A 19,619-nucleotide genomic window follows, 5' to 3' on the forward strand; every position below is an offset into this window, starting at 1 on the left:
TTATAAACACGTAACTATTATTAAACAGTTATCACACTAGACTAAACAGAATAGATCCTATATATTGAAATATTCTGAAAAACATAATAAAATTATCATTGATGAATTTTACGAACTTAATAAGAAGGTTCTATATTCTATAATACGAATGTAATTTATCTTATCAATTCTATTAATAACAAATTAATAAAATTGATAAGAAAATTTATTTTTTTATAAATCATTAATTTAGTTTAAAATACAATAATATTATATAAATATTTTTCCGTGCCTTAATATTAAAATGAAATGCATGAAGGTGGGGAAAGTGTGACGCACATCTGAAAGTATAAGTAAGAGGAGCTGGCAGAGTTAGTGAGTAAGCTTGATGTAATGATCATTCGTTTAAGACGTATGAAACGTACTGAACTGTGGTATGGTGTTTGTTTGAGTGTATACTTTAAACGGGGTAAGTTATTTTATAATATAAATGATAATATTATATTTATAATAGTTATAAAAAAATATATCCGTACATAGTGACCGTCAACAACATTTTCAAACGTAGATTAAATATTTTTTTATGATTCTTAAAATCATGAATAAAAAATTAAAAATATATATATATTAAAATAAATATTCTTACCAAAGAAGGTAATAAAATAAAAAAAATTAAAAATTAAAGACGATCCCAACTATTAGCAAGTGTGATAGATTCTAATGTCAGCACTTCTGTACAAAACATAAATTAAAATATATGGTGACGATATTTACATTTGAAAAATAATTGTAAAAAAATACTATTTATAGTACTTATAGTAAATAACAATAAATAAAAAAATAGTAACTAAATAAATTTAGATAGTATACTATAATGAGCTATCACTGGTTATAAATAATGATGTTTTTTTTTAATTTTTTTTTGAACTGAACAAAAAGTTTCTTAAAAAAAAGTTTTATTCAACAGTGTTTATCGAAAGTTATGTTATGTTATGTTAATGAACAGTAAAATTTATCCCAAAACGGAAAAGATTCAGCCCGTGTTTATACTGAATTATACGAAAAGTGAATTTGTATCAAATGAAACGTTACGATAAATTCATGCTAGTATAGGAACAAATATTTGCAGTCTGTGTGTTTACGTGACGAATGCTATTGTTGTTTATAGAAAACTAATAAGAAAAAAATCCTTATAATATCGGAATTTAAAACCATGTCGAAAAGTCATAAAGACGACAAAAAAAGAAACGGAACTGTTAAATTCAATGAAATCACATAACCGAGAACATTTTTTATGTTCGAGGGAAAGCTGATTATAAAAAACACATTTGAGTGTTTTAAAAGCTTATAATCGATGACGTAGCTGTTGGATTGAAATAATTTTGTTGTCTGTTCCCTAATTTACAGAGATATATTTTTGTCGTCTATCGAGGAGGCATATTTTTGTAATATAATAGAAATAAAATAGAATCTGTTTTGTGAAAAATATTTTTAGAACTCGGATTTTACTATGTATGTTTTAGTTTATTAAATTAAATGAATAAAAATTTTAAGTCATGTTTCGCAGAGTTTTTTTATTTCAAATTTATTGTATATTATTGTTGTAATAAAGAAAAATTATACAAAAATATTAATAGAAAATAAACAGAAAATTTCGTGATACATAAAATAAATGGCAAACGATTTGATTATTTTTATTAGATGATGATTTTAAGAATATTAAAATAATAGAAAAGTCGAAAAATATACCATTAAATATAGGTGACAAAAATTATCTCTGAATACGAGGCGGAAAAATGAGATCTGTTTAAATGAAGATAACATTGTTATCTGATTACATTTTTATTTATTTCTAAAACCAAAAAAAAAACACCATCTTAAGTGTTGTATTGATATAAATCCTTTTTTTTATGATTAATTTCTTTTTTATAGAATTAAAAACATTACGGATTCTTGAAATTATTACTAGATTCGTTATATTCTTTTGTATAATATTCAGTTATATTTGACAGATTAATAAAATTTTAAATAAACTTAAATTAATGTCATTATATATGCTTGCATCGAGGACTTACGGCATCTGTACGTAACCTACAGATAATGTATAATTCTTTACCAAGGTTATAAAACTTGCATATTTTTCGTGCGAATCATGAAATACATAATAAACATTAAGTAAGACAAAAGTATACTGTTTGCTTAGCACAAGTTTGCGACTTCACACTACATACGAATAGTTTCACGTTAATCATTCATTAAGTTGATGCTTTAATGTCCGTATATTTATGAATGCAATACTGTCAACTCTCCGTATATTGTTTGTGTCGACGCAAACTTAGCTTGGTCATAACAGATTAGTCATGAAATTGTTTACCATTAAAATTTGATGGATACAGATGAGCTTGAACGTAATATTGAAAGAGTTAGAACAAGTTAGTCATAAAATAAGTCTAAGGCTGTTGCAGGTCTGTAACAAATGAAGGTCATCCAACTAAATAATATCAAAGAAGGCCTGACCACAAAAGTTCTAGAAATCCTAGGTACTGCACGAAAAGTTTGTACAGAACGACAAATAATCTTTGAGTCTTGTTAAATAAACATAAGAATTTCTTCACTCCTCATCAGGAGATATTAATGTGACTTAATTTTATTGCATTTAAGTTATGAAAACTATTTAATTATTAATCATATTACACAAGTTATAAATAGGTACCTTTCGTATTAGTCTGAAATCATGTCTCCTATATATATTTAAAAAATTTTTTTTGCCATGGAATCTATTAATAATGGAAAAATTAGTAAATGCGTTTTTAAATTACTAAAACACGCTATAATAAAATAAAATATGTTGTTCTAAAAACTTGAATGTAAAATATAGATTATATAAGTATAAGTATATAAAAAAAAACTTTATTGCTGAGCGAAGAAAGGATGTATTGTAACATTGAATTTTTTTTAAGATAGCAACAAATATTTATGTTTCCGACTGTATCGATTTCCCTAAATACGTCGTTTTTAATTTCAATAAATATATGACAATATACAGAATTATTAAAATACATTTTCCTATTATTCCATACTAATCCTATGAATATAAAATTTTTTGACCCTACAAAATTTATTGATTTAAAAAATATACAGCTCACTGTCACCAGTTATGTAATTTTATTAACAATAGTCATTTTATTACAAATCTGATGCCCTTATAAGACTACGTATAGGACTCGCCTGAAACGCAATACAATGTTATAAAGCGTATTATAAAGTGACAAAGGTTTAGTATTTTTTATTAGTAATTTATTAAAGCCTTCTCATCTATAAGCATCGTTGCTAATTGTTCTATACCTTTACCAAAACTTATTAACGATTTTCATTATATAATTTATATTCATAATATTAATACTGTAAGGAACCTACATATTTTGCTTCTGCTGAGGATAATTAAAATTAAAATTGTTTTTATAAATATCAGTAATGTCTTAAGCATATATGTTTAAGTGAAAACAAACTTCTAAACATTAAACTGAGTAAATTTGAGCACGATGACTAGATACTTTACTAACACTGTGAACGAGCGCGTGATTTGTTTACACACACTCTCTCTCTCTCTCTCTCTCTCTGGATTTATTTGTAGATTCCTACATTTTATGTTTTTAAACAAAAAAATATTATATGACACATAAAATTTATTTATTTTTTATCAATCTTAATATTATTCCTGTAACAAAGTTCACAATTCACAGTTACCATTCATAGTTTCGAAGTTGACGAGCACTTTATTATATAAGAAAATATATAATATATTGATGTTTTGAAACTAAAGATATTTTTGTAATTCAATAAATGTTTTGTAATCAACATAAGAGAAGCATAAAAAAAATTAGTGTATTTTGTCATTTTTAAATATCCTGGTACGTATTTCTTATATTTATAAAAAGTATGCACTTTTTAAATAACTTTGGAAAATATTAATATTATAGCTAATGGTAGTATGGTATCATTAATTTAGTCTTAAAAATCTATTATTTAATAATGTTATATTTCCTTAATTAATATCAATTATTATACGTGATCCTCACATAAACAACTGAGTGATATGTGACTATGTTTTATTTACACAATAAATATTTATAAGAATAATTTTATTTACTCTGTAATATGTAATAATATCGGTGAATTCTACGCCTTCTGGTCACGCTCCGTAAATTTTAAGTTAAAGTTCATATTTTACGATAAGGGAATCAATGATAAGCCTCTGTAAGTATATTTATTTTTATTACGTTCCAAATATCGTGATTTATCGTTTTATATGCGCCCTAAATTTCACTTAGATTATGTCGTTTATTGTAATTACTCGTTACTTTCACATTAATGTGAATTTTTTTTGTAAAATTTTATCACGATATCGAGTGTTTCTTGAAATTTATTAAATATCAGGTCGTCTTTATCCGCCTGTAGGTGTTAGCTTGTGTTAAAAGTACAAAGCGTTATAAAACTGCAATCGTTACAGGGTCATACTTGAGGTTTTAGTATGTCTTTTCGAATTTCGATGTTTTGAAAGTATTATATAAATTTTATTTTAAACAACAAAAATTTTTTTTTTTTTGCAAAACGAAGATCGCATGATTAATGCAACGTTATTGAACTATATTTAACAAAGAGTGATTAACACAATGCTTGCAGTATGTAACTATACATATTAGCACTGCTTTAGAGATTTATTTTTATTTTGTTATCATTATAATAACATTTAATTTCATTAACTGTCAATTTAATATTACTTTAAGCGGCCAATTATTCATATTGGCATATACAAATACATATTTTTTATTATTTGACTTCTAACAGACAGGTAACAATGAGAAAGTTTAAAGCCATGCCGTTGACAAAGGTACATATCAGCGACCTCTTTGCTGTAGAATAGGTACATTTTATGACAAACATTTTCTAGGACAGGTCGTAAAACGTTCAGAAACAAAGTCGAATGGCAGGCTGAACGATAATCGTCAAACATCACTTTTATGATAAATTATCATATTTGTAATTTCGTAATTTCAAATTTACATATATTTATAATAAATATATTTAAAATATAGTTTTTATGTACTTATTTTCAAGTTTCATATTCGTTAATACAGAACTTGAACATTCCTTTTTTGTATCAACTAATTCAATATATTGATTTGCAGATATTCTCATGATATTATTTATTTTGGTTACAACATCCTTACAATAATACTATATTTTTTCTTAAAAAAAAATCTTATATTCATCACGTTCCTCCGTATTCTCGTCGAAATTTTAATTTGCTCCAAAGTATCCGTTTTTAGACGTAATGATAAATAACTTTAAAAACGATCAAAATACTTGAAAATAGAATATTAATATGATACCGTCATCTTAATCAATAGAATAGCAACTTTTGTATAGCAAAAGTTGGTACGTGACTAAAACAACGTCTGTAGGAAGGTTGCTTTGAATTAACTTAGAAGAAGGTGTTGCAAGAAATAGCCACTTAAAGATTAATAATATTTTCTTAAAGAAAAGGTATTCTAAAAGTTTTAAACCGTTTGAACCAGAAATTATAATAGTGACATTGACGTTTATGTCAAAATAAAACAGAGTATATTTGTTTAGATATATATTTTTTTTATTTAATTGTGAGTAGTAGATTCTCTGAAACATTGTTTATTCATACAAAACCACGATTGAGTCATTAAAGTTTTTATTGACAATAAATTTGAAGTTAAATGATTTCGACATGGTCTTTTATGTTTCAAATCAGTGATTGAGTATATTAAAGAAAACATTTTGCCTATGTTTAAAGTCGTTGTAGCTGCGATATGGTATTGTAAGTAGTAAAATAAATGATTGTTGGAAATCTTAATTTACTACAATCGGACGATAACATTTGCATCCAAAGAATCACGAATACAACAATACGAGTTGTTATTCATTTTTTTAAAGTATTTTTCCTTTTTTTTTTTTGTTTAGGCTGCAATTTCTACTAGAAAATGTATGAAAATTAACAAAAGAAACAAATATAAGTGTACGAAGATGCTCTATACAGTTTTTTTAATCTTTAATAGTAATAATCTTTATTATTTTAAATATAGTAGGTATGCCAGTCTCAAAAGTCTTGTGGCTATTTATCATATATTTGTATTTTATATAGACTAAGAAAGATCCTGAAGTTCATGTAACAAAACACTTCATTTAAGATCTGCGAGACACATAAAATATAATAATTATTTTTTAAGTTTGTCTTTTATTTTTGGTTCATTGGTTCGGAGACTAATATTTGTTTATCTGAAGAAGAAAGAAAATTGATAGACAGTATGAAATACAAAAATCTTTTAATGGTTTATTGTTTTACCTTCTACGTTTGGAGCCGAAATAATATAAAAAGGAATTGTTCAAACAAAACATTGTTGAAAAAACAAATTTAATACACTTAAATGATTTTATTCTGTACGAGAAAAAAATCTCACAGAATAAAATTTTAAGAAAAAATTCTTTCATAATTAGTGGTCGGCATATATGAAAAATATTTAACATGAGAGGGTATAATTAATAACTCTAAATTTATTTATTTATGTACAAAAAAATATGATAACTTACCTCTTTAAAGATATCTCTGCCAGAAACCCTCTTGAAGATACGTATTTTGCTGTGAAATGAATACTACTACTAAAAGACTTGGGCCTGTCCAGAACTAATATCAATTCATTCTTAAACGTACCTCGAAGGTAACCCTAGTAGGTTCTTTTCAAATTAGGTTAGGTAGGGAGAGGAACTTGGACGGTGGAGGTGAGCGTTTAACGCGCGTTATATAGGGGCCTTTCAAACCTACACTTGGGTCGCAAGTCCCAGGCACAGTTGAAGCTCCTCTCCCTGCAAAGCGATGGACCCGGCACCCGAACGATGAATCCATTGAGTGCTAAGAGGTTACGTCTCGTCACATGACAGTTTACAAAATAAAAAGCAATTGCATCAGTAAAATTATCAATCATCATAAACGCTTTCAATAGAATTGAAATTATATATTTTTCTTTCTTTCATTATATATGCTATCTACATTGCCAATAATAAATTTCAAATGTAAAACGTAGATACTTGTAAAATCATTGTTTTAATGATTTCAAATAGTACATTGAATAAAAATAACGCTCATACAACAAATATATAATCGAATCTACTTTCTCAGCGGTCTCAATTATTTGATTATAATGAACAGCAACCATGGCCGAACTTTCCGGACTCATCATTATTTATTAAGGCCACACCACTTGTTTATTTTCCATTGATGTGACACCAATTTTTCTATGCTACAAAAAGATATCAAAGGTAATTCTAACCATCATTCCAAACTACATAACTATATGGCTTTGTTTTTACGTTTTCGCTTGTACATGATAAAATAAATAGATGAAAGTTAAGTATGACAAGTGATTAATTTCTCAGATTCTCGTCTGTGATTTGTATGGTATCAATAAATTCTATAAATAATCTCAATTTAGTCGTAGTGTAATCGATCTTTATGATTTCTCTTCATAGTATTAGCGTTGTATTAAATTAATATAATACAATTTTTCCTTCTATATTCATATAAAAATACATGCATAATGTGTAGATTAATTAATATGAAGCTAATCATATATATACGTAGATTACTACATATTTAGTTTTTAAATAAAACAGAAAGAGCGGTTATTCAAATGTGATGTTGCTTTTAGGGGTTTTGCAATGAATTCCTTTGTTACAGAACTGAAATGAATTGTTTAAAGTTCATTCATTGAAAAAGTACAGAACTGATTGTAAATTCAGCAATACCATCCGCGTTTAACGAAATAACAGTTAATTTGTATTAAAAGTAAATAGTTACGGTGCATTATTCGCATTGTCATCTCGTCGGAAGTATGTATATCCATCGGAGAAAGTGGTGTCTGTTTAAAGAGAACTGAGGTGCCTCTCTCGAGGTCAAATGAAGAACAGGTTTCGTTATGAACGCTTGGTTCCGTTGAAGTAAAAGTTTGTATTATATTCAAACGTACATACTTTTTAACGGAAGGTTATGAGAATTTTTTAACAATGCACTGTCTAAAGTTGAATACCATTGACATCAATTTAATTGATTACGGGTGCTTTGTAGTTATATGTCTATTATATAATTTATTTTTTTTGAGATGGTATCTTAAAATGTTTTTATAGCACAATAGTCAGATTTAAATTTTTCTTCGATGATATTATACTTTTATTATTTATGAAAAACAATGTTAAATTTAATAGTATGATTGATGATTGATATTAACAAAGAGTTAAATTGTTTTTTAAGAGCAAAAAATGTTGAACTATAATTATATTTAAATTAGAAAGTAACTTTTAAGAGAAGGGCATGGGCTACTTATTGACACAAAAATCGAAATCCAAACGATGCAGCGAGCACGATCTAGTTAAATATAATTTACCCAATGTCATAGCGGCTGCAGTGAAAGTATTGCATGTTCATTCTCGAAAGATCTTATCTTCAAAAGGCTTTCATATGTTCTCTGTATGCTCAGATCTCAGAAATGGCATACAGTATAACTAAATAAGATGACCACCAACGACATAAAATGAGAATACTATGTATAGTTTTATTTAAAATATTTTAATTATAATATTATAAAACGTATTATTTTTTTTTATGTTTTTAAAATTCAAATATATTTTTTATAACGACAATAAGGACGGCAATAATATACTCTTTTTTAAATTAAATTCATGAAAATATCATCTTGTTCAGTAAAATAAACAAAAACAGATCCGGTTACTATTGCTATACGTATTTAATTCAATTTTTTGTAACAGATGGAATTAAAAAACAGGTTTGTGATTGAGCAATGTAAATAAGAGATAAACTTAGAAGTTTAAAATAAAGAAAATAAAAAATCCTCAGCTACCTTTAGGTGAATATAGTTCAACATAATATTTTACAATGAAAAGTTTAAGGCATATTTTTTAAAAGTTCTCTGTAACTCTCATAATAGCAAATTCTTTTTGCATTTGTTTTTCATATTATTTCAAATTTTATTCAAATCAGAACATAAAGAACATTTGTTCTTGGTATGAGCGCATAAGCGGATTTATCTTCATAATGTTGTCCGTGAACTTATAATGATGGTCTATAAAATATGCTTTTGAAAAGTAAACCTAGAGAAAGAATTAACAATCAAATATAAGAATTATTAATAAACGACTACATAAACTATTTTTATTTCAAATGTATTTATCCTTATGTATATTTAGTGATAGAACATAGCTATGGTCAAGTTACTATAGCTCGAACATGGGCTGGCTGATGGCTCGACCGGGGCAGTATCACCCTCTCACAGAAGATCGGCATGAAGTAGCCGCTAATGGCTGCGTTTAATCCGATAAGTGAGGGAGCTGGTTGCCCTTTACCTTTTCTTACCCTTTCCTCTCCCTCTTCCATAATCAAGGTCGGCAACGCATCCGCAATATCCCTTATGTTGCAAAGGTCCATGGGCGCCGTGACTACCTTCCATCAAGTAGTCCGTATGCTCCTTTCCCGCCTTAGAAATAAAAAAATGTTTCAAAGAATCTCAAGTTTTATTATTATACAAACATGCTTATCAAAGTAATTTCGGTTTAAATAAAATTAGGGTAATATATTTTTTGTATTTAAATTATATTTATGATTTAATTAAATTATGTTTTAAGACACATAAGCATGTCATGGTTTTTTAAAACTTTATTATGTATTATTGTATATATTATTTAATTTACTTGAACCTCACAAAATGTTGACTGTTCGAATACTATATCATTACATAAATTCCGTGTACTTTTATAAGTATGGAGAAATAAAGCAAATATTTTATAGTTAACATTTCGTTTTAAATTCCTATCGTGAAACTGTAATTGTGCCCAAAATTATTTTAATACTTTCCAAACCTGTTGAAGTAAAACATGATTCGAAAGCCCTTTTTTAAACCTTTAAATGGTTCTAAATGAACTAATGTAAGCAAAAACTTGTGTCAAATCCATCTGTTAATATAAATGTTTTGTAATTAAACAAATAATTAAATTACTTTTTCATTATTAAATTTATTTTATCTGTAATATTATAAATGTTGGTTGGGAAATTTTATTCACAGACATCTCTTTGTTGTCTAAATTTTAACTTAAACCGCAAAAACCGAACACAATAATGTATAATTATGATGTTGTGTTGGACAATACATTGTTGTTCATGAGTAAAATTTTTTAGATCGGTGTTTTATGCAAGTAGATAAAATTAGTTTCATGATAAAAAAAAACATGATTTCGTATCGGTTTGTCAGCTTACAATTATAAATCAAATTAGCTGATCTTTTAATTCCTTATAACTAATAAAAAAAATGCATAAAAGCATAATAATAATAGTATTTAGTTAGGAATATATAAGCATATGTATACCTATTACCTATTTACTTAATCGAAACGACATAAAGAATGCAAATCGTTTTACAATTTATTTTCTTAATAAAAGTATACAGAAGAGGATAAAAAATTATCAAGATTAATTAAAACTTTCAGGTGAAATTAAAATTAAATTTAAATTAAGTAGATTTCATTAAAATAATGACATACTATTAGATTTGCGAGCAATATTAATTACTCGATACTTACGCTGTCGATCAGTAATTTACAAAATAGGTCGAAAGAAAAAAAACAACAAAAAAATATAAACGAAATTAAACTTTCTACTTAACGGTGTTTGGATAAACCATTAATCTTTAACACTATTACAATAAAGATCAGTTTCCTATCGCCGGTGTAGATTCAATGAGTGCCATAGTTCTGCATTGAAAGTAAAGAGTTACTGTTACTTTATTATAACCGGGACAAGTTATCACAGAAAGTTACATTTACAGCATTCTAAGGTCATTTATTTTACGGCTGATGGTATTTTAATAGTCTTTATTCAGGCTAGCATTCCATTAAACTTTTTTTTTTTCATATCCGTTGTCTTTTTGTAAGCATTACATACTCTTTATTAAAAGTAGGTCATTTTATTATATTGTTTTTACTGAAGACTTTCAAACTATCTGTAGGCTTTTAATTGAATCGTGCAAATCGATTTCTCACCTGCATTGTTAATTTTAATCATGATAAAATCCAGGACGTATATTTTTGGTGGTGACATGATATTAAAAATAATTTATGTATTCTTTATAACAAATTTAATATGGCAACATAGAATGTTTTTTTTTGCAGAAATAAACATCAGGCGTTAATCATGACTGCATCCGCTTTTCTACACGATCCAACGCATCAAAAAAACATAGGAGAATTATCTCAATTGGACCCACCGAGACAAAGAAGAGATTATGAGTATGTAGAGATAATAATATTGAAATAGAATATAATATTTAACAAAACTTATTTTAGTATATTTCAATAATGTTTAAAGAAAATATACATATATATATGTCGGAGAACCATGTCCAAGTTGATTATTAAGAACTGTGACGTCAGCGATGCTATCGTCACTAACACTATTTCCACCTGTCAGGTGATTCATTTTCACCAATAAAGCACTTCCACTTACTTGCACGACTTTATTTTCAACTTTAACTAACACTTAGTAATTTCTCCTGGATAGCTCTCACACTACTAGTCCTCGCCACCAACGTCTCCGAATATAAATGGTTTTCGTGGAGTTATTACATTTACTATTAATTTTCAAATAATCAATAATCATTACATAAGTTTTCGTAATAAATTATTAAATCAACTAAACTTTATATTGCCATTTAAAATTTAAAGAAATCATAATTGAATAACATTGATTACAAAATGGTTACTGTTTAAGTTTGTGTTTTACTAAAACTTACAAAATAACTTATCTTTAAATATTACAAATTACGATACGAATTGACATTTATTATCCTTCAATACAAATCATACAACGATCTATAAAACAAAGAATTTTGTTAAAGTAATTACTAACGCCTTGACATTGTTTATGTCACATCTACCCTCTAAAGTGAAATACATATGAAACAACTACCCTTTATAATGGTTTATAAATGTCGTTGCGCCGACATATATATAGTTTTATATCTGTAGCACGGAAAAAATATAAAAGGACAAAAAACCTATCGTTGACCAGAGCAGTACACATTTGTCTCGTAATACTCAATTTGAGGCGTTTTTGGTGCTTCATTCGTACATTTTTGCACATTATAGTACTGACATAGATTATTAAATCAAGTACGGGAAAAGACGTAGACTAAAAGATAACTAGAAATCGGTAATATTTCACGTCGTAAATGAATATGAAAAATAAATTTCTATAACATATCAAAAATTCTAACGTCCAAAGTCAGTACTATAGCAAAGAATAATTATATTTTTCCAGGTGGCAAATTGTATGGCGGAATGTTTTGGCCTTCGTCTATCTGCATATGGCAACTTTGTATGGAATATACCTGATATTAATCGGCAAAACAAAAATTCTCACATTAATATTTGGTAAGTATATTTTATTTAAAAATGAGCTTTGGATATTCCTTTCGTTTAAAGCAAAAAAACTTAGAAAAGAAATGGATAAACTGATTTCGTATGTACAGAAATTTAATAGCAACTTGCATAGTTTTGCGTTTGTAAGACTCACTGCAGAAAATTAATTTTTAATGTATAATACCAAGATTGAAATATAAATACATTTTTGGCAAGGCTAAAGACTGTTGTCATGAACTTACAAGGTATAAGTCTTGCTTAAAAAAAATTAACTTACTTTATGGGATCTAAGATTTTCGCGAGTATTCATCTAAATGAAACTAATATTTTCGGATTACTACGCGTATTTTATTAGTTTTAAAAACTACATACTCTCGACGCGTCGGTTACTTTGCGGCAACCGTGATCATGGTCAGACGAGATGTCCACTTATGTCCCAGGGACAATTTTGCTGAATTCGCTGAATTTTTGTATTGAAATTGAATTACAAGTCACATATAAAGATGTTGTTTCAATTGTGATGTTTACTCATTTCATTTTGATATACACACTGTCAAATTATTTTTTTTTTATAATTTTTAAACTTTTTTTGTGTTTGTTTAAATTTCTAGCTGTGACTATCTCGGCGATGTCAGCCATGGGTGTGACAGCAGGCGCACATCGTCTTTGGGCTCATCGGGCGTACAAAGCTCGATGGCCTCTCAGAATCTTCCTTGCTGTCATGCAGACCATGGCTTTCCAGAATCATATATACGAATGGGTTCGAGATCATAGGTAGCAAATATTTATAAAATCTTAAAATTGTAAGAATATTTATTTGGGTACTGATTTAATTTCTTGTCCGTCAGAACGTCGTGTTATGATTGCTTTTTCCTAGTTCTCAAAACTTAGGTACGGAATATGTTGTATAACTTCAAGAAGCAAATCTTTCACTAAGATTATAAAAATCATTTCCTTTTCATTGTATCACTACTTTCCAAATATTATAACCGGCCTGTCCAAAGGCAACAATATACATTTTTGTTGCCAGAGGCTTCATTTAAAACGGTATTTCGTCCTCGATTGTAGTTCAATTAAATAGCAATTTATATTTGTTACAAAAGAAATTAATTATAAGCACTGAAATTAAGGCACGTCTTACATTTTCTTTAAATTTTAATAAAAAAAAAAATACAAGCCTAAAATATTTCTGTTACAGAGTTCATCATAAATTCACTGAAACCGATGCCGATCCTCATAACGCTAAAAGAGGTTTCTTCTTTTCCCATATGGGCTGGCTCATGGTACGAAAACATAAAGCAGTCTTCGAGAAAGGAGCATCTGTTGATATGTCAGACTTAGAAAAAGACCCCATTGTAATGTTTCAGAAAAAGTAAGTACAGTTAAAGTAAGTAAGTAAGTACAGTTAAAGAAAATATGTACATCTCAACTCATTAAATAAGATGGGTAAACACACACACACACACACACACACACACACACACTGACACCATGATGAAAATATAGATGAAGGGAAAGTGTTTTTAAATCAACAATAACTCTACATTTCTTAATATTAATATAAGGTTTTCATTGATACTATTTGTTGACAGGACATATTTAGTGCTAATGCCTTTACTCTGCTTCGTTGTGCCCGCGTGGTTACCAGTAGTTTTGTGGAACGAAAATCCTTGGGTGTCGTGGTACGTGGCTTCCATGCTACGCTATACTATATCTCTGCATTTTACCTGGCTCGTCAACTCCGCAGCCCATATTTGGGGAAATCGACCATACGACCAGTGAGTGTTTGATACTTTACACACCCAAAGAAAAAGTTGCCTCAAAAGGAAAGGGTTATAAAATATTTTTGTTTACTTTGCCTCATCACTATTAATATATTCAATATAGGCATAGATTATTATTATTTATTAACATTTCTCTTAACACGATTTAGCAATCTTCGGAATTAATTTATTTAACCTTGAGTTTATATCCCGAAATCGAAGTGTGACCGAGTGAAAGTTACGACCGTACAACGACATAATACGTATAATTAATTTCGTTGTCTAAATTTAGGTGTGCCAAAAATATTACAGAATTATCAAAAACACATTCATATGTATGAATTTATGTAATATAACTAATATTAACGGTATTACGAATTTTCTAAATTTTTAAAAGACTATTATTTATTTTACAGATATATAGGTGCCACCGATAACAAAGCTGTTGCAATTTGTGCTTTTGGTGAGGGTTGGCACAACTATCATCATGTCTTCCCTTGGGATTACAAGGCTGCTGAGCTTGGAAACTATAGTACAAACTTGTCCACAGCTCTCATAGACTTTGCCGCTAAGTATGGTGAGTTAAGCAGAAATCAATAGAAAATAGCAGAGTAGAAATCGGATCAGGCTATATTTATTATAACGAAATAGTAATCAATAACAGTATAATGAAGGTTTTTGTGTAATAAATTAGCTTAATACTATAATCTTTGGCTTGGCTTATCTAGTTTTTATTTAATAACTTCATTTTGTTTCAGGTTTAGCGTATGATCTTAAGACTGTGTCTATTGAGATGATACGCAAGCGAGTTTCAAGGACAGGAGATGGATCGCATCCCCTGAGCAGTAAGAAAGAGTCGTTAAACCAACATGACCATCACCACCCTGAGAATCCAGTGTGGGGTTGGGGTGACGAAGACATGACTGAAGAAGAGAAAAAGCTAGCAGAAATTGCCCATAAACTAAATTAACAGTTTAAATTTAAATGATATTTCTTTGAATCTGATATTTTTTTCTTTGGCATCTTAATACTTTCTTTGTTTATGAACTAACCAAAGTCACTTCTATATTTGTATACTTCTATATTTTTATACGTCTGTACTTTACTCGGACTACTTATAGTAGCTATTGTTTTTGTGGTCAAAGACTTCGATAATTTAGGAGATTATTTTTAGTGATTGGCTTTAGAGGTAGCTTTACTGACTATTCCGATCAGATAACTAAAAAAGCCTTTATAGGGATCAAATATACATTGGAAATATTGTTCATATAAACTTCAATGTAAAAGTGGAATTTCATTGAATAATTGTAAGTATCAATAACAATAAACATATCTGCTAATATTTCTTTCTAACTCCAGGGAACTAGAGACTTGTATTAAATTATTGTAAATATAATTATATGTGATAATAGATAAGGTTAGAAGGGTTTCTTAAAGAAAATAATTTATTTTAAAGAAGTCATGTATTTTATAAATAAGGTTAATTTTTTTTTTGGTGTTATTAAACTATAAATATTTAGACACAAATAAAAATCTGTGTTAATAAATTGAAGTCAGTGAGTGGTGTTTTATTTTTTAAAATATTTAATTTATGCCTTTTGGCTGAGGCGACAGAATTAAAGAACGCTAGATACTATTTACAAAACTTAATTTTCATAATATGTAATGAGTGACAATGATTAATTTAAAAAAAATTGTTTAAACTCAATTTTATTAAATTAGTTAACAGAATGTATATCGAGAATTTTATTTGTTACGTTGTGTTGTGAAAATTTTGCATTTTATCTTAGGTTTTTATGTTGGCCTCAGGTTTGAACAAAATGTATTTTGGTTATCATTTATTTGAGAAAGGTTTTAGTCACTTTCGTAAATGATTTTGGTTTTGTTTTCGTGACGGAAGGATTTTGGTGAGACTTTCAACAACAAAAATAGTTTTTAAATACTGTCAGGAGTAGATTTATTAAAGTTGGGGACGATTTTAAGCTTTCTGAATCGGGAGATGTCTATTTCTTATTTATAAAGATATGATCAAAATAACACTTTTATCTGAAAAAGGGATAAGAGAATGTTAATAATATTAACCTGTTCCTAATTCAACTTGGAAGAGGCCGCAGGAAATAGCTTGTTTAAGAATTGTAATGATTACAATTCATTAATAATATAGGAAAATTTCAGTTCTTCTTAATGAATTATCCTTAGTAGATTCTGTATTTTGCTCTCCAAAGCACATAAATATTTAAGCGATGTTCTCACCATTGATCGGTTTAAATTTTTATTATAATAACGTGTCTTCTTTGTGATGAAACGTGAGAACTGTTATAAAAGTTTTATTGTCTTTACTTTACCTTACAAGAGGACTTAAAGAGGACTTCTCTTTTACAAGAATTATAAAATGTCAGCATTTTTATAGGTTTACTATTTATATTAAAAACAGAAATATTATAAAAAAATAAGATATTTGAAAAGCTATTTAAGTTCTTATTGCAAAAAAAAATTCTTTTTTTCTACATTTTTAAGGACTTTTTTTATTTTCCTTTGATTTTACTCTGACTTATTTAATTTAACTAAAGTTTTGTTGACTCAAGTCAAACAAAGTCCATTTTTATTGATGCATTGATTATATTGAGCAAATATTTTATGATACTCACAGTAAATAAATGTATAGCTTTCGTCTATTGAATTCGCTTGGATGATAAATATTGCAAATAAAATTTTAGGTTCATATTGTGCTGGTGCAGAAAGAATCTTCAAAATTGTCTTTTACCTGAAATTATTCTTGTTAATATTTCTGTTGGCTAAAAAATTATTTTTGTACGATCAATTCTGTTTAAATTGCTAGAAATTTATATTGTGTTCCTGCCCAAATAATAAAGCAATCACTCAAAAATAAGTTTAAATGAGAATAACATATTTCGGATATACTACGCGTGATCACGGTTGCTGAAAAGTAACCGAAACGTCGGGATTATGTAGTTTTAAAATAATAAAATCCGCGTAGTATATCCGAAATATATTAGTTTCATTTAAATGAATAAAACTCGCGATAGTCTTAGATCTCATTACAAAAATAAGTTATCGTGTCAATGATTGAAGTTAGATCTATTACGTTGATTGATAAAAATTCCACAAAATAAACTGTATAAAGATGAACTAAAGACATTGTATAAAACTAATATGGTTTTCTTTCTATTTTTATTTTTTTGTTATAGACGCTATCTTTAATTAATTTTAATGTGTAGGCAGGTCAAGGTCAATTTGAACAACAACTACAACAAATATTTGAAATACATAATTTAAGTTGAGAGATATTGAGAACCTAAATATTATTATAAATAAAATGTATATAAAACAATAGAAGATAAGTATAACTTTGTTTATTTTGTAAGAAGTATTTTTTAGATATTAGACGTAGCTAGACACGATTTTAGCTCTCAAAATTATAAAAAGATTTAATTTTAATACCTTTTTCAATATTCAAGAATGTTTTGTGACCGGTAAACAACTGGTACCATGATTATTAAAAAACGAATATACTTATATATAAGATGTTTGTAATTTGGTAAAATCCAATTATGACACAATATTTTAAATGTGTTGTAAGTTGTATATGTATAAGCCAATCCTTTTGAAATAAAGCAAACACATCCATCTCCCGATAAAGTTCCTCGTGTACCTGCGACTAATGATATAGTTTCCAATTTTAACTTCATCAGTCTTGGCACATGGTATTACTTTTCTTATTATAAACTGAATATTTGTAACAGTCCAATCGAAGATAAGTAGATGGAAATTAAGCCAATGGTACTAAACGTACTATGCCAATAATAGGCTATTCTCTCTTTTTTTAAGATACCCGATTGAAACATAGAAACCGGTAAATTGTTCCGATTCATTACTGTTCGTATGAGGAACTAGAAAGCGTATCATTTTGTCCGGATGCGACGAAAATTATATCGAAAAGATCGAGATTTTCCCAGATCGAGACTCGTGCGATATTAAAAATTGGGTCCAATAAAACCAAAGTGTCATTTTTACAAGCACTTATTACCAAAACGTGATGATCAACAAGCCTTTTCGTATATCTCTCCACGAAGTCCAAAGCTGTTACGTGACATTCTGGACTACTTGTCCAAATGTGGCAACAGTATGTGTTTGTAGAGATAAAGAAATTCTCCCGGCATGAAGTACTGTTATATTTTTGTAAGGAAATGAATTTCGAAAAAGTTTGGTTTTGAAGATTACTTAATACCTAAAACCTGTAAGCGGGTCGTGTATTCCAAAGAAACATTTTGAAAAAGTGGAGTCAACTTGAGAGCACTCTCTTCAAACCCTTTATAACGAGCCATTTACTACTACTTCTAAAGGACAATCCCTCAGAAAGTAGGAACTTCATGATTTAAGACCCGGGGGTATTTAATACTGAGAAAATAAGTAATTTTATATACGTTTTGTTATATCTCATATTATATACTTTTTCCTTCCCATATAATAGAGCAATTACGCGGGAAACATTAAGATAGATTTTTATAAATATATTAAGTATAAAATATAATTTTTTTGCTAAGTTAATTAAACAATACATAACTTATGTGCAAGTCCTTTTAATTTTTTTTCCAAGACAGAAGTATTAATGGATTTTTTACATATTTATTATAAGATTTTTAATTCTAATTCTATCGTAGCGTTGTTCTCATGTGAAGGTTACACAACTAGAGTTTCCTTTAATAAAATATTATTTACGTATATATCACTGTTAATAAGTAACAAAAACTTCACTATTACAAACTATAAATTAAAAACAATAAATAATAAATATTTAACAATATCAATTTACAATACAATAATCGATTGTATGTTATTCTGTGGTGTTCTCGTATCAATCATATGTAATTTAAGCCTTATAATAACAGCATAAATATTATTATAATCTAAAAAAAATTGTCAACGACATAAAATATATATAAGATATTTCAAAACTTTAGTAAAAATAAATATTATCGGAATTTTTTACGGCATTAGACATTGAGGATTATTTAAAAATATTTCAATATTATATGTCAATCTAAAACGTTATTGTGCGTCGGACGATTCTGGGCTAAATATGGATATTTTTACCCGTACAGATAACCCATTTCTATCGAAACCTGTTGCACAGGAAATACACGTTGGGTTTAAATGAGCTTTCTTATTGAAACCTGGTTAGAGGTTTGTATTATCAAGAATATTACTCTATATTGCAGTCATAGTGAGTACTTATTTACTCCATATTTAAAATTCAGTTCAAAACTATAGAGATTTATTGATAACCATTATGTGCGTATTGATTTTACGATTCAATGTTAAAAAAAGTGTAATAAGAAAAAAAAA

At 27.9% G+C, this 19,619-nt stretch overlaps 1 protein-coding gene across 1 annotated transcript; it reads left to right on the top strand.

The window, feature by feature from the left end:
• The first annotated feature begins 357 nt into the window (after positions 1 to 357).
• Positions 358 to 15,812, top strand: LOC116768735 (acyl-CoA Delta-9 desaturase-like). Its single transcript, XM_061526417.1, has 8 exons — positions 358 to 448; positions 11,242 to 11,358; positions 12,389 to 12,501; positions 13,101 to 13,263; positions 13,688 to 13,861; positions 14,082 to 14,267; positions 14,669 to 14,829; positions 15,011 to 15,812. Exons 2-8 carry the CDS (start codon positions 11,264 to 11,266, stop codon positions 15,220 to 15,222), a joined length of 1,104 nt encoding a protein of 367 aa, XP_061382401.1. The 5' UTR covers positions 358 to 448; positions 11,242 to 11,263; the 3' UTR covers positions 15,223 to 15,812.
• The last annotated feature ends 3,807 nt before the right edge of the window (positions 15,813 to 19,619 follow it).

This window comes from Danaus plexippus, chromosome 4, assembly GCF_018135715.1.
Source record: "Danaus plexippus chromosome 4, MEX_DaPlex, whole genome shotgun sequence".
Taxonomy (NCBI): domain Eukaryota; kingdom Metazoa; phylum Arthropoda; class Insecta; order Lepidoptera; family Nymphalidae; genus Danaus; species Danaus plexippus.

Excerpts from the sequence above, each read along its gene's own strand:
- LOC116768735 (XM_061526417.1), top strand. The coding sequence starts at position 11,264 with ATGACTGCATCCGCTTTTCTACACGATCCAACGCATCAAAAAAACATA. Across the intron at positions 14,268-14,668 it reads GGAAATCGACCATACGACCA|ATATATAGGTGCCACCGATA; the intron begins GTGAGTGTTTGA and ends TTTATTTTACAG. Across the intron at positions 14,830-15,010 it reads AGACTTTGCCGCTAAGTATG|GTTTAGCGTATGATCTTAAG; the intron begins GTGAGTTAAGCA and ends ATTTTGTTTCAG.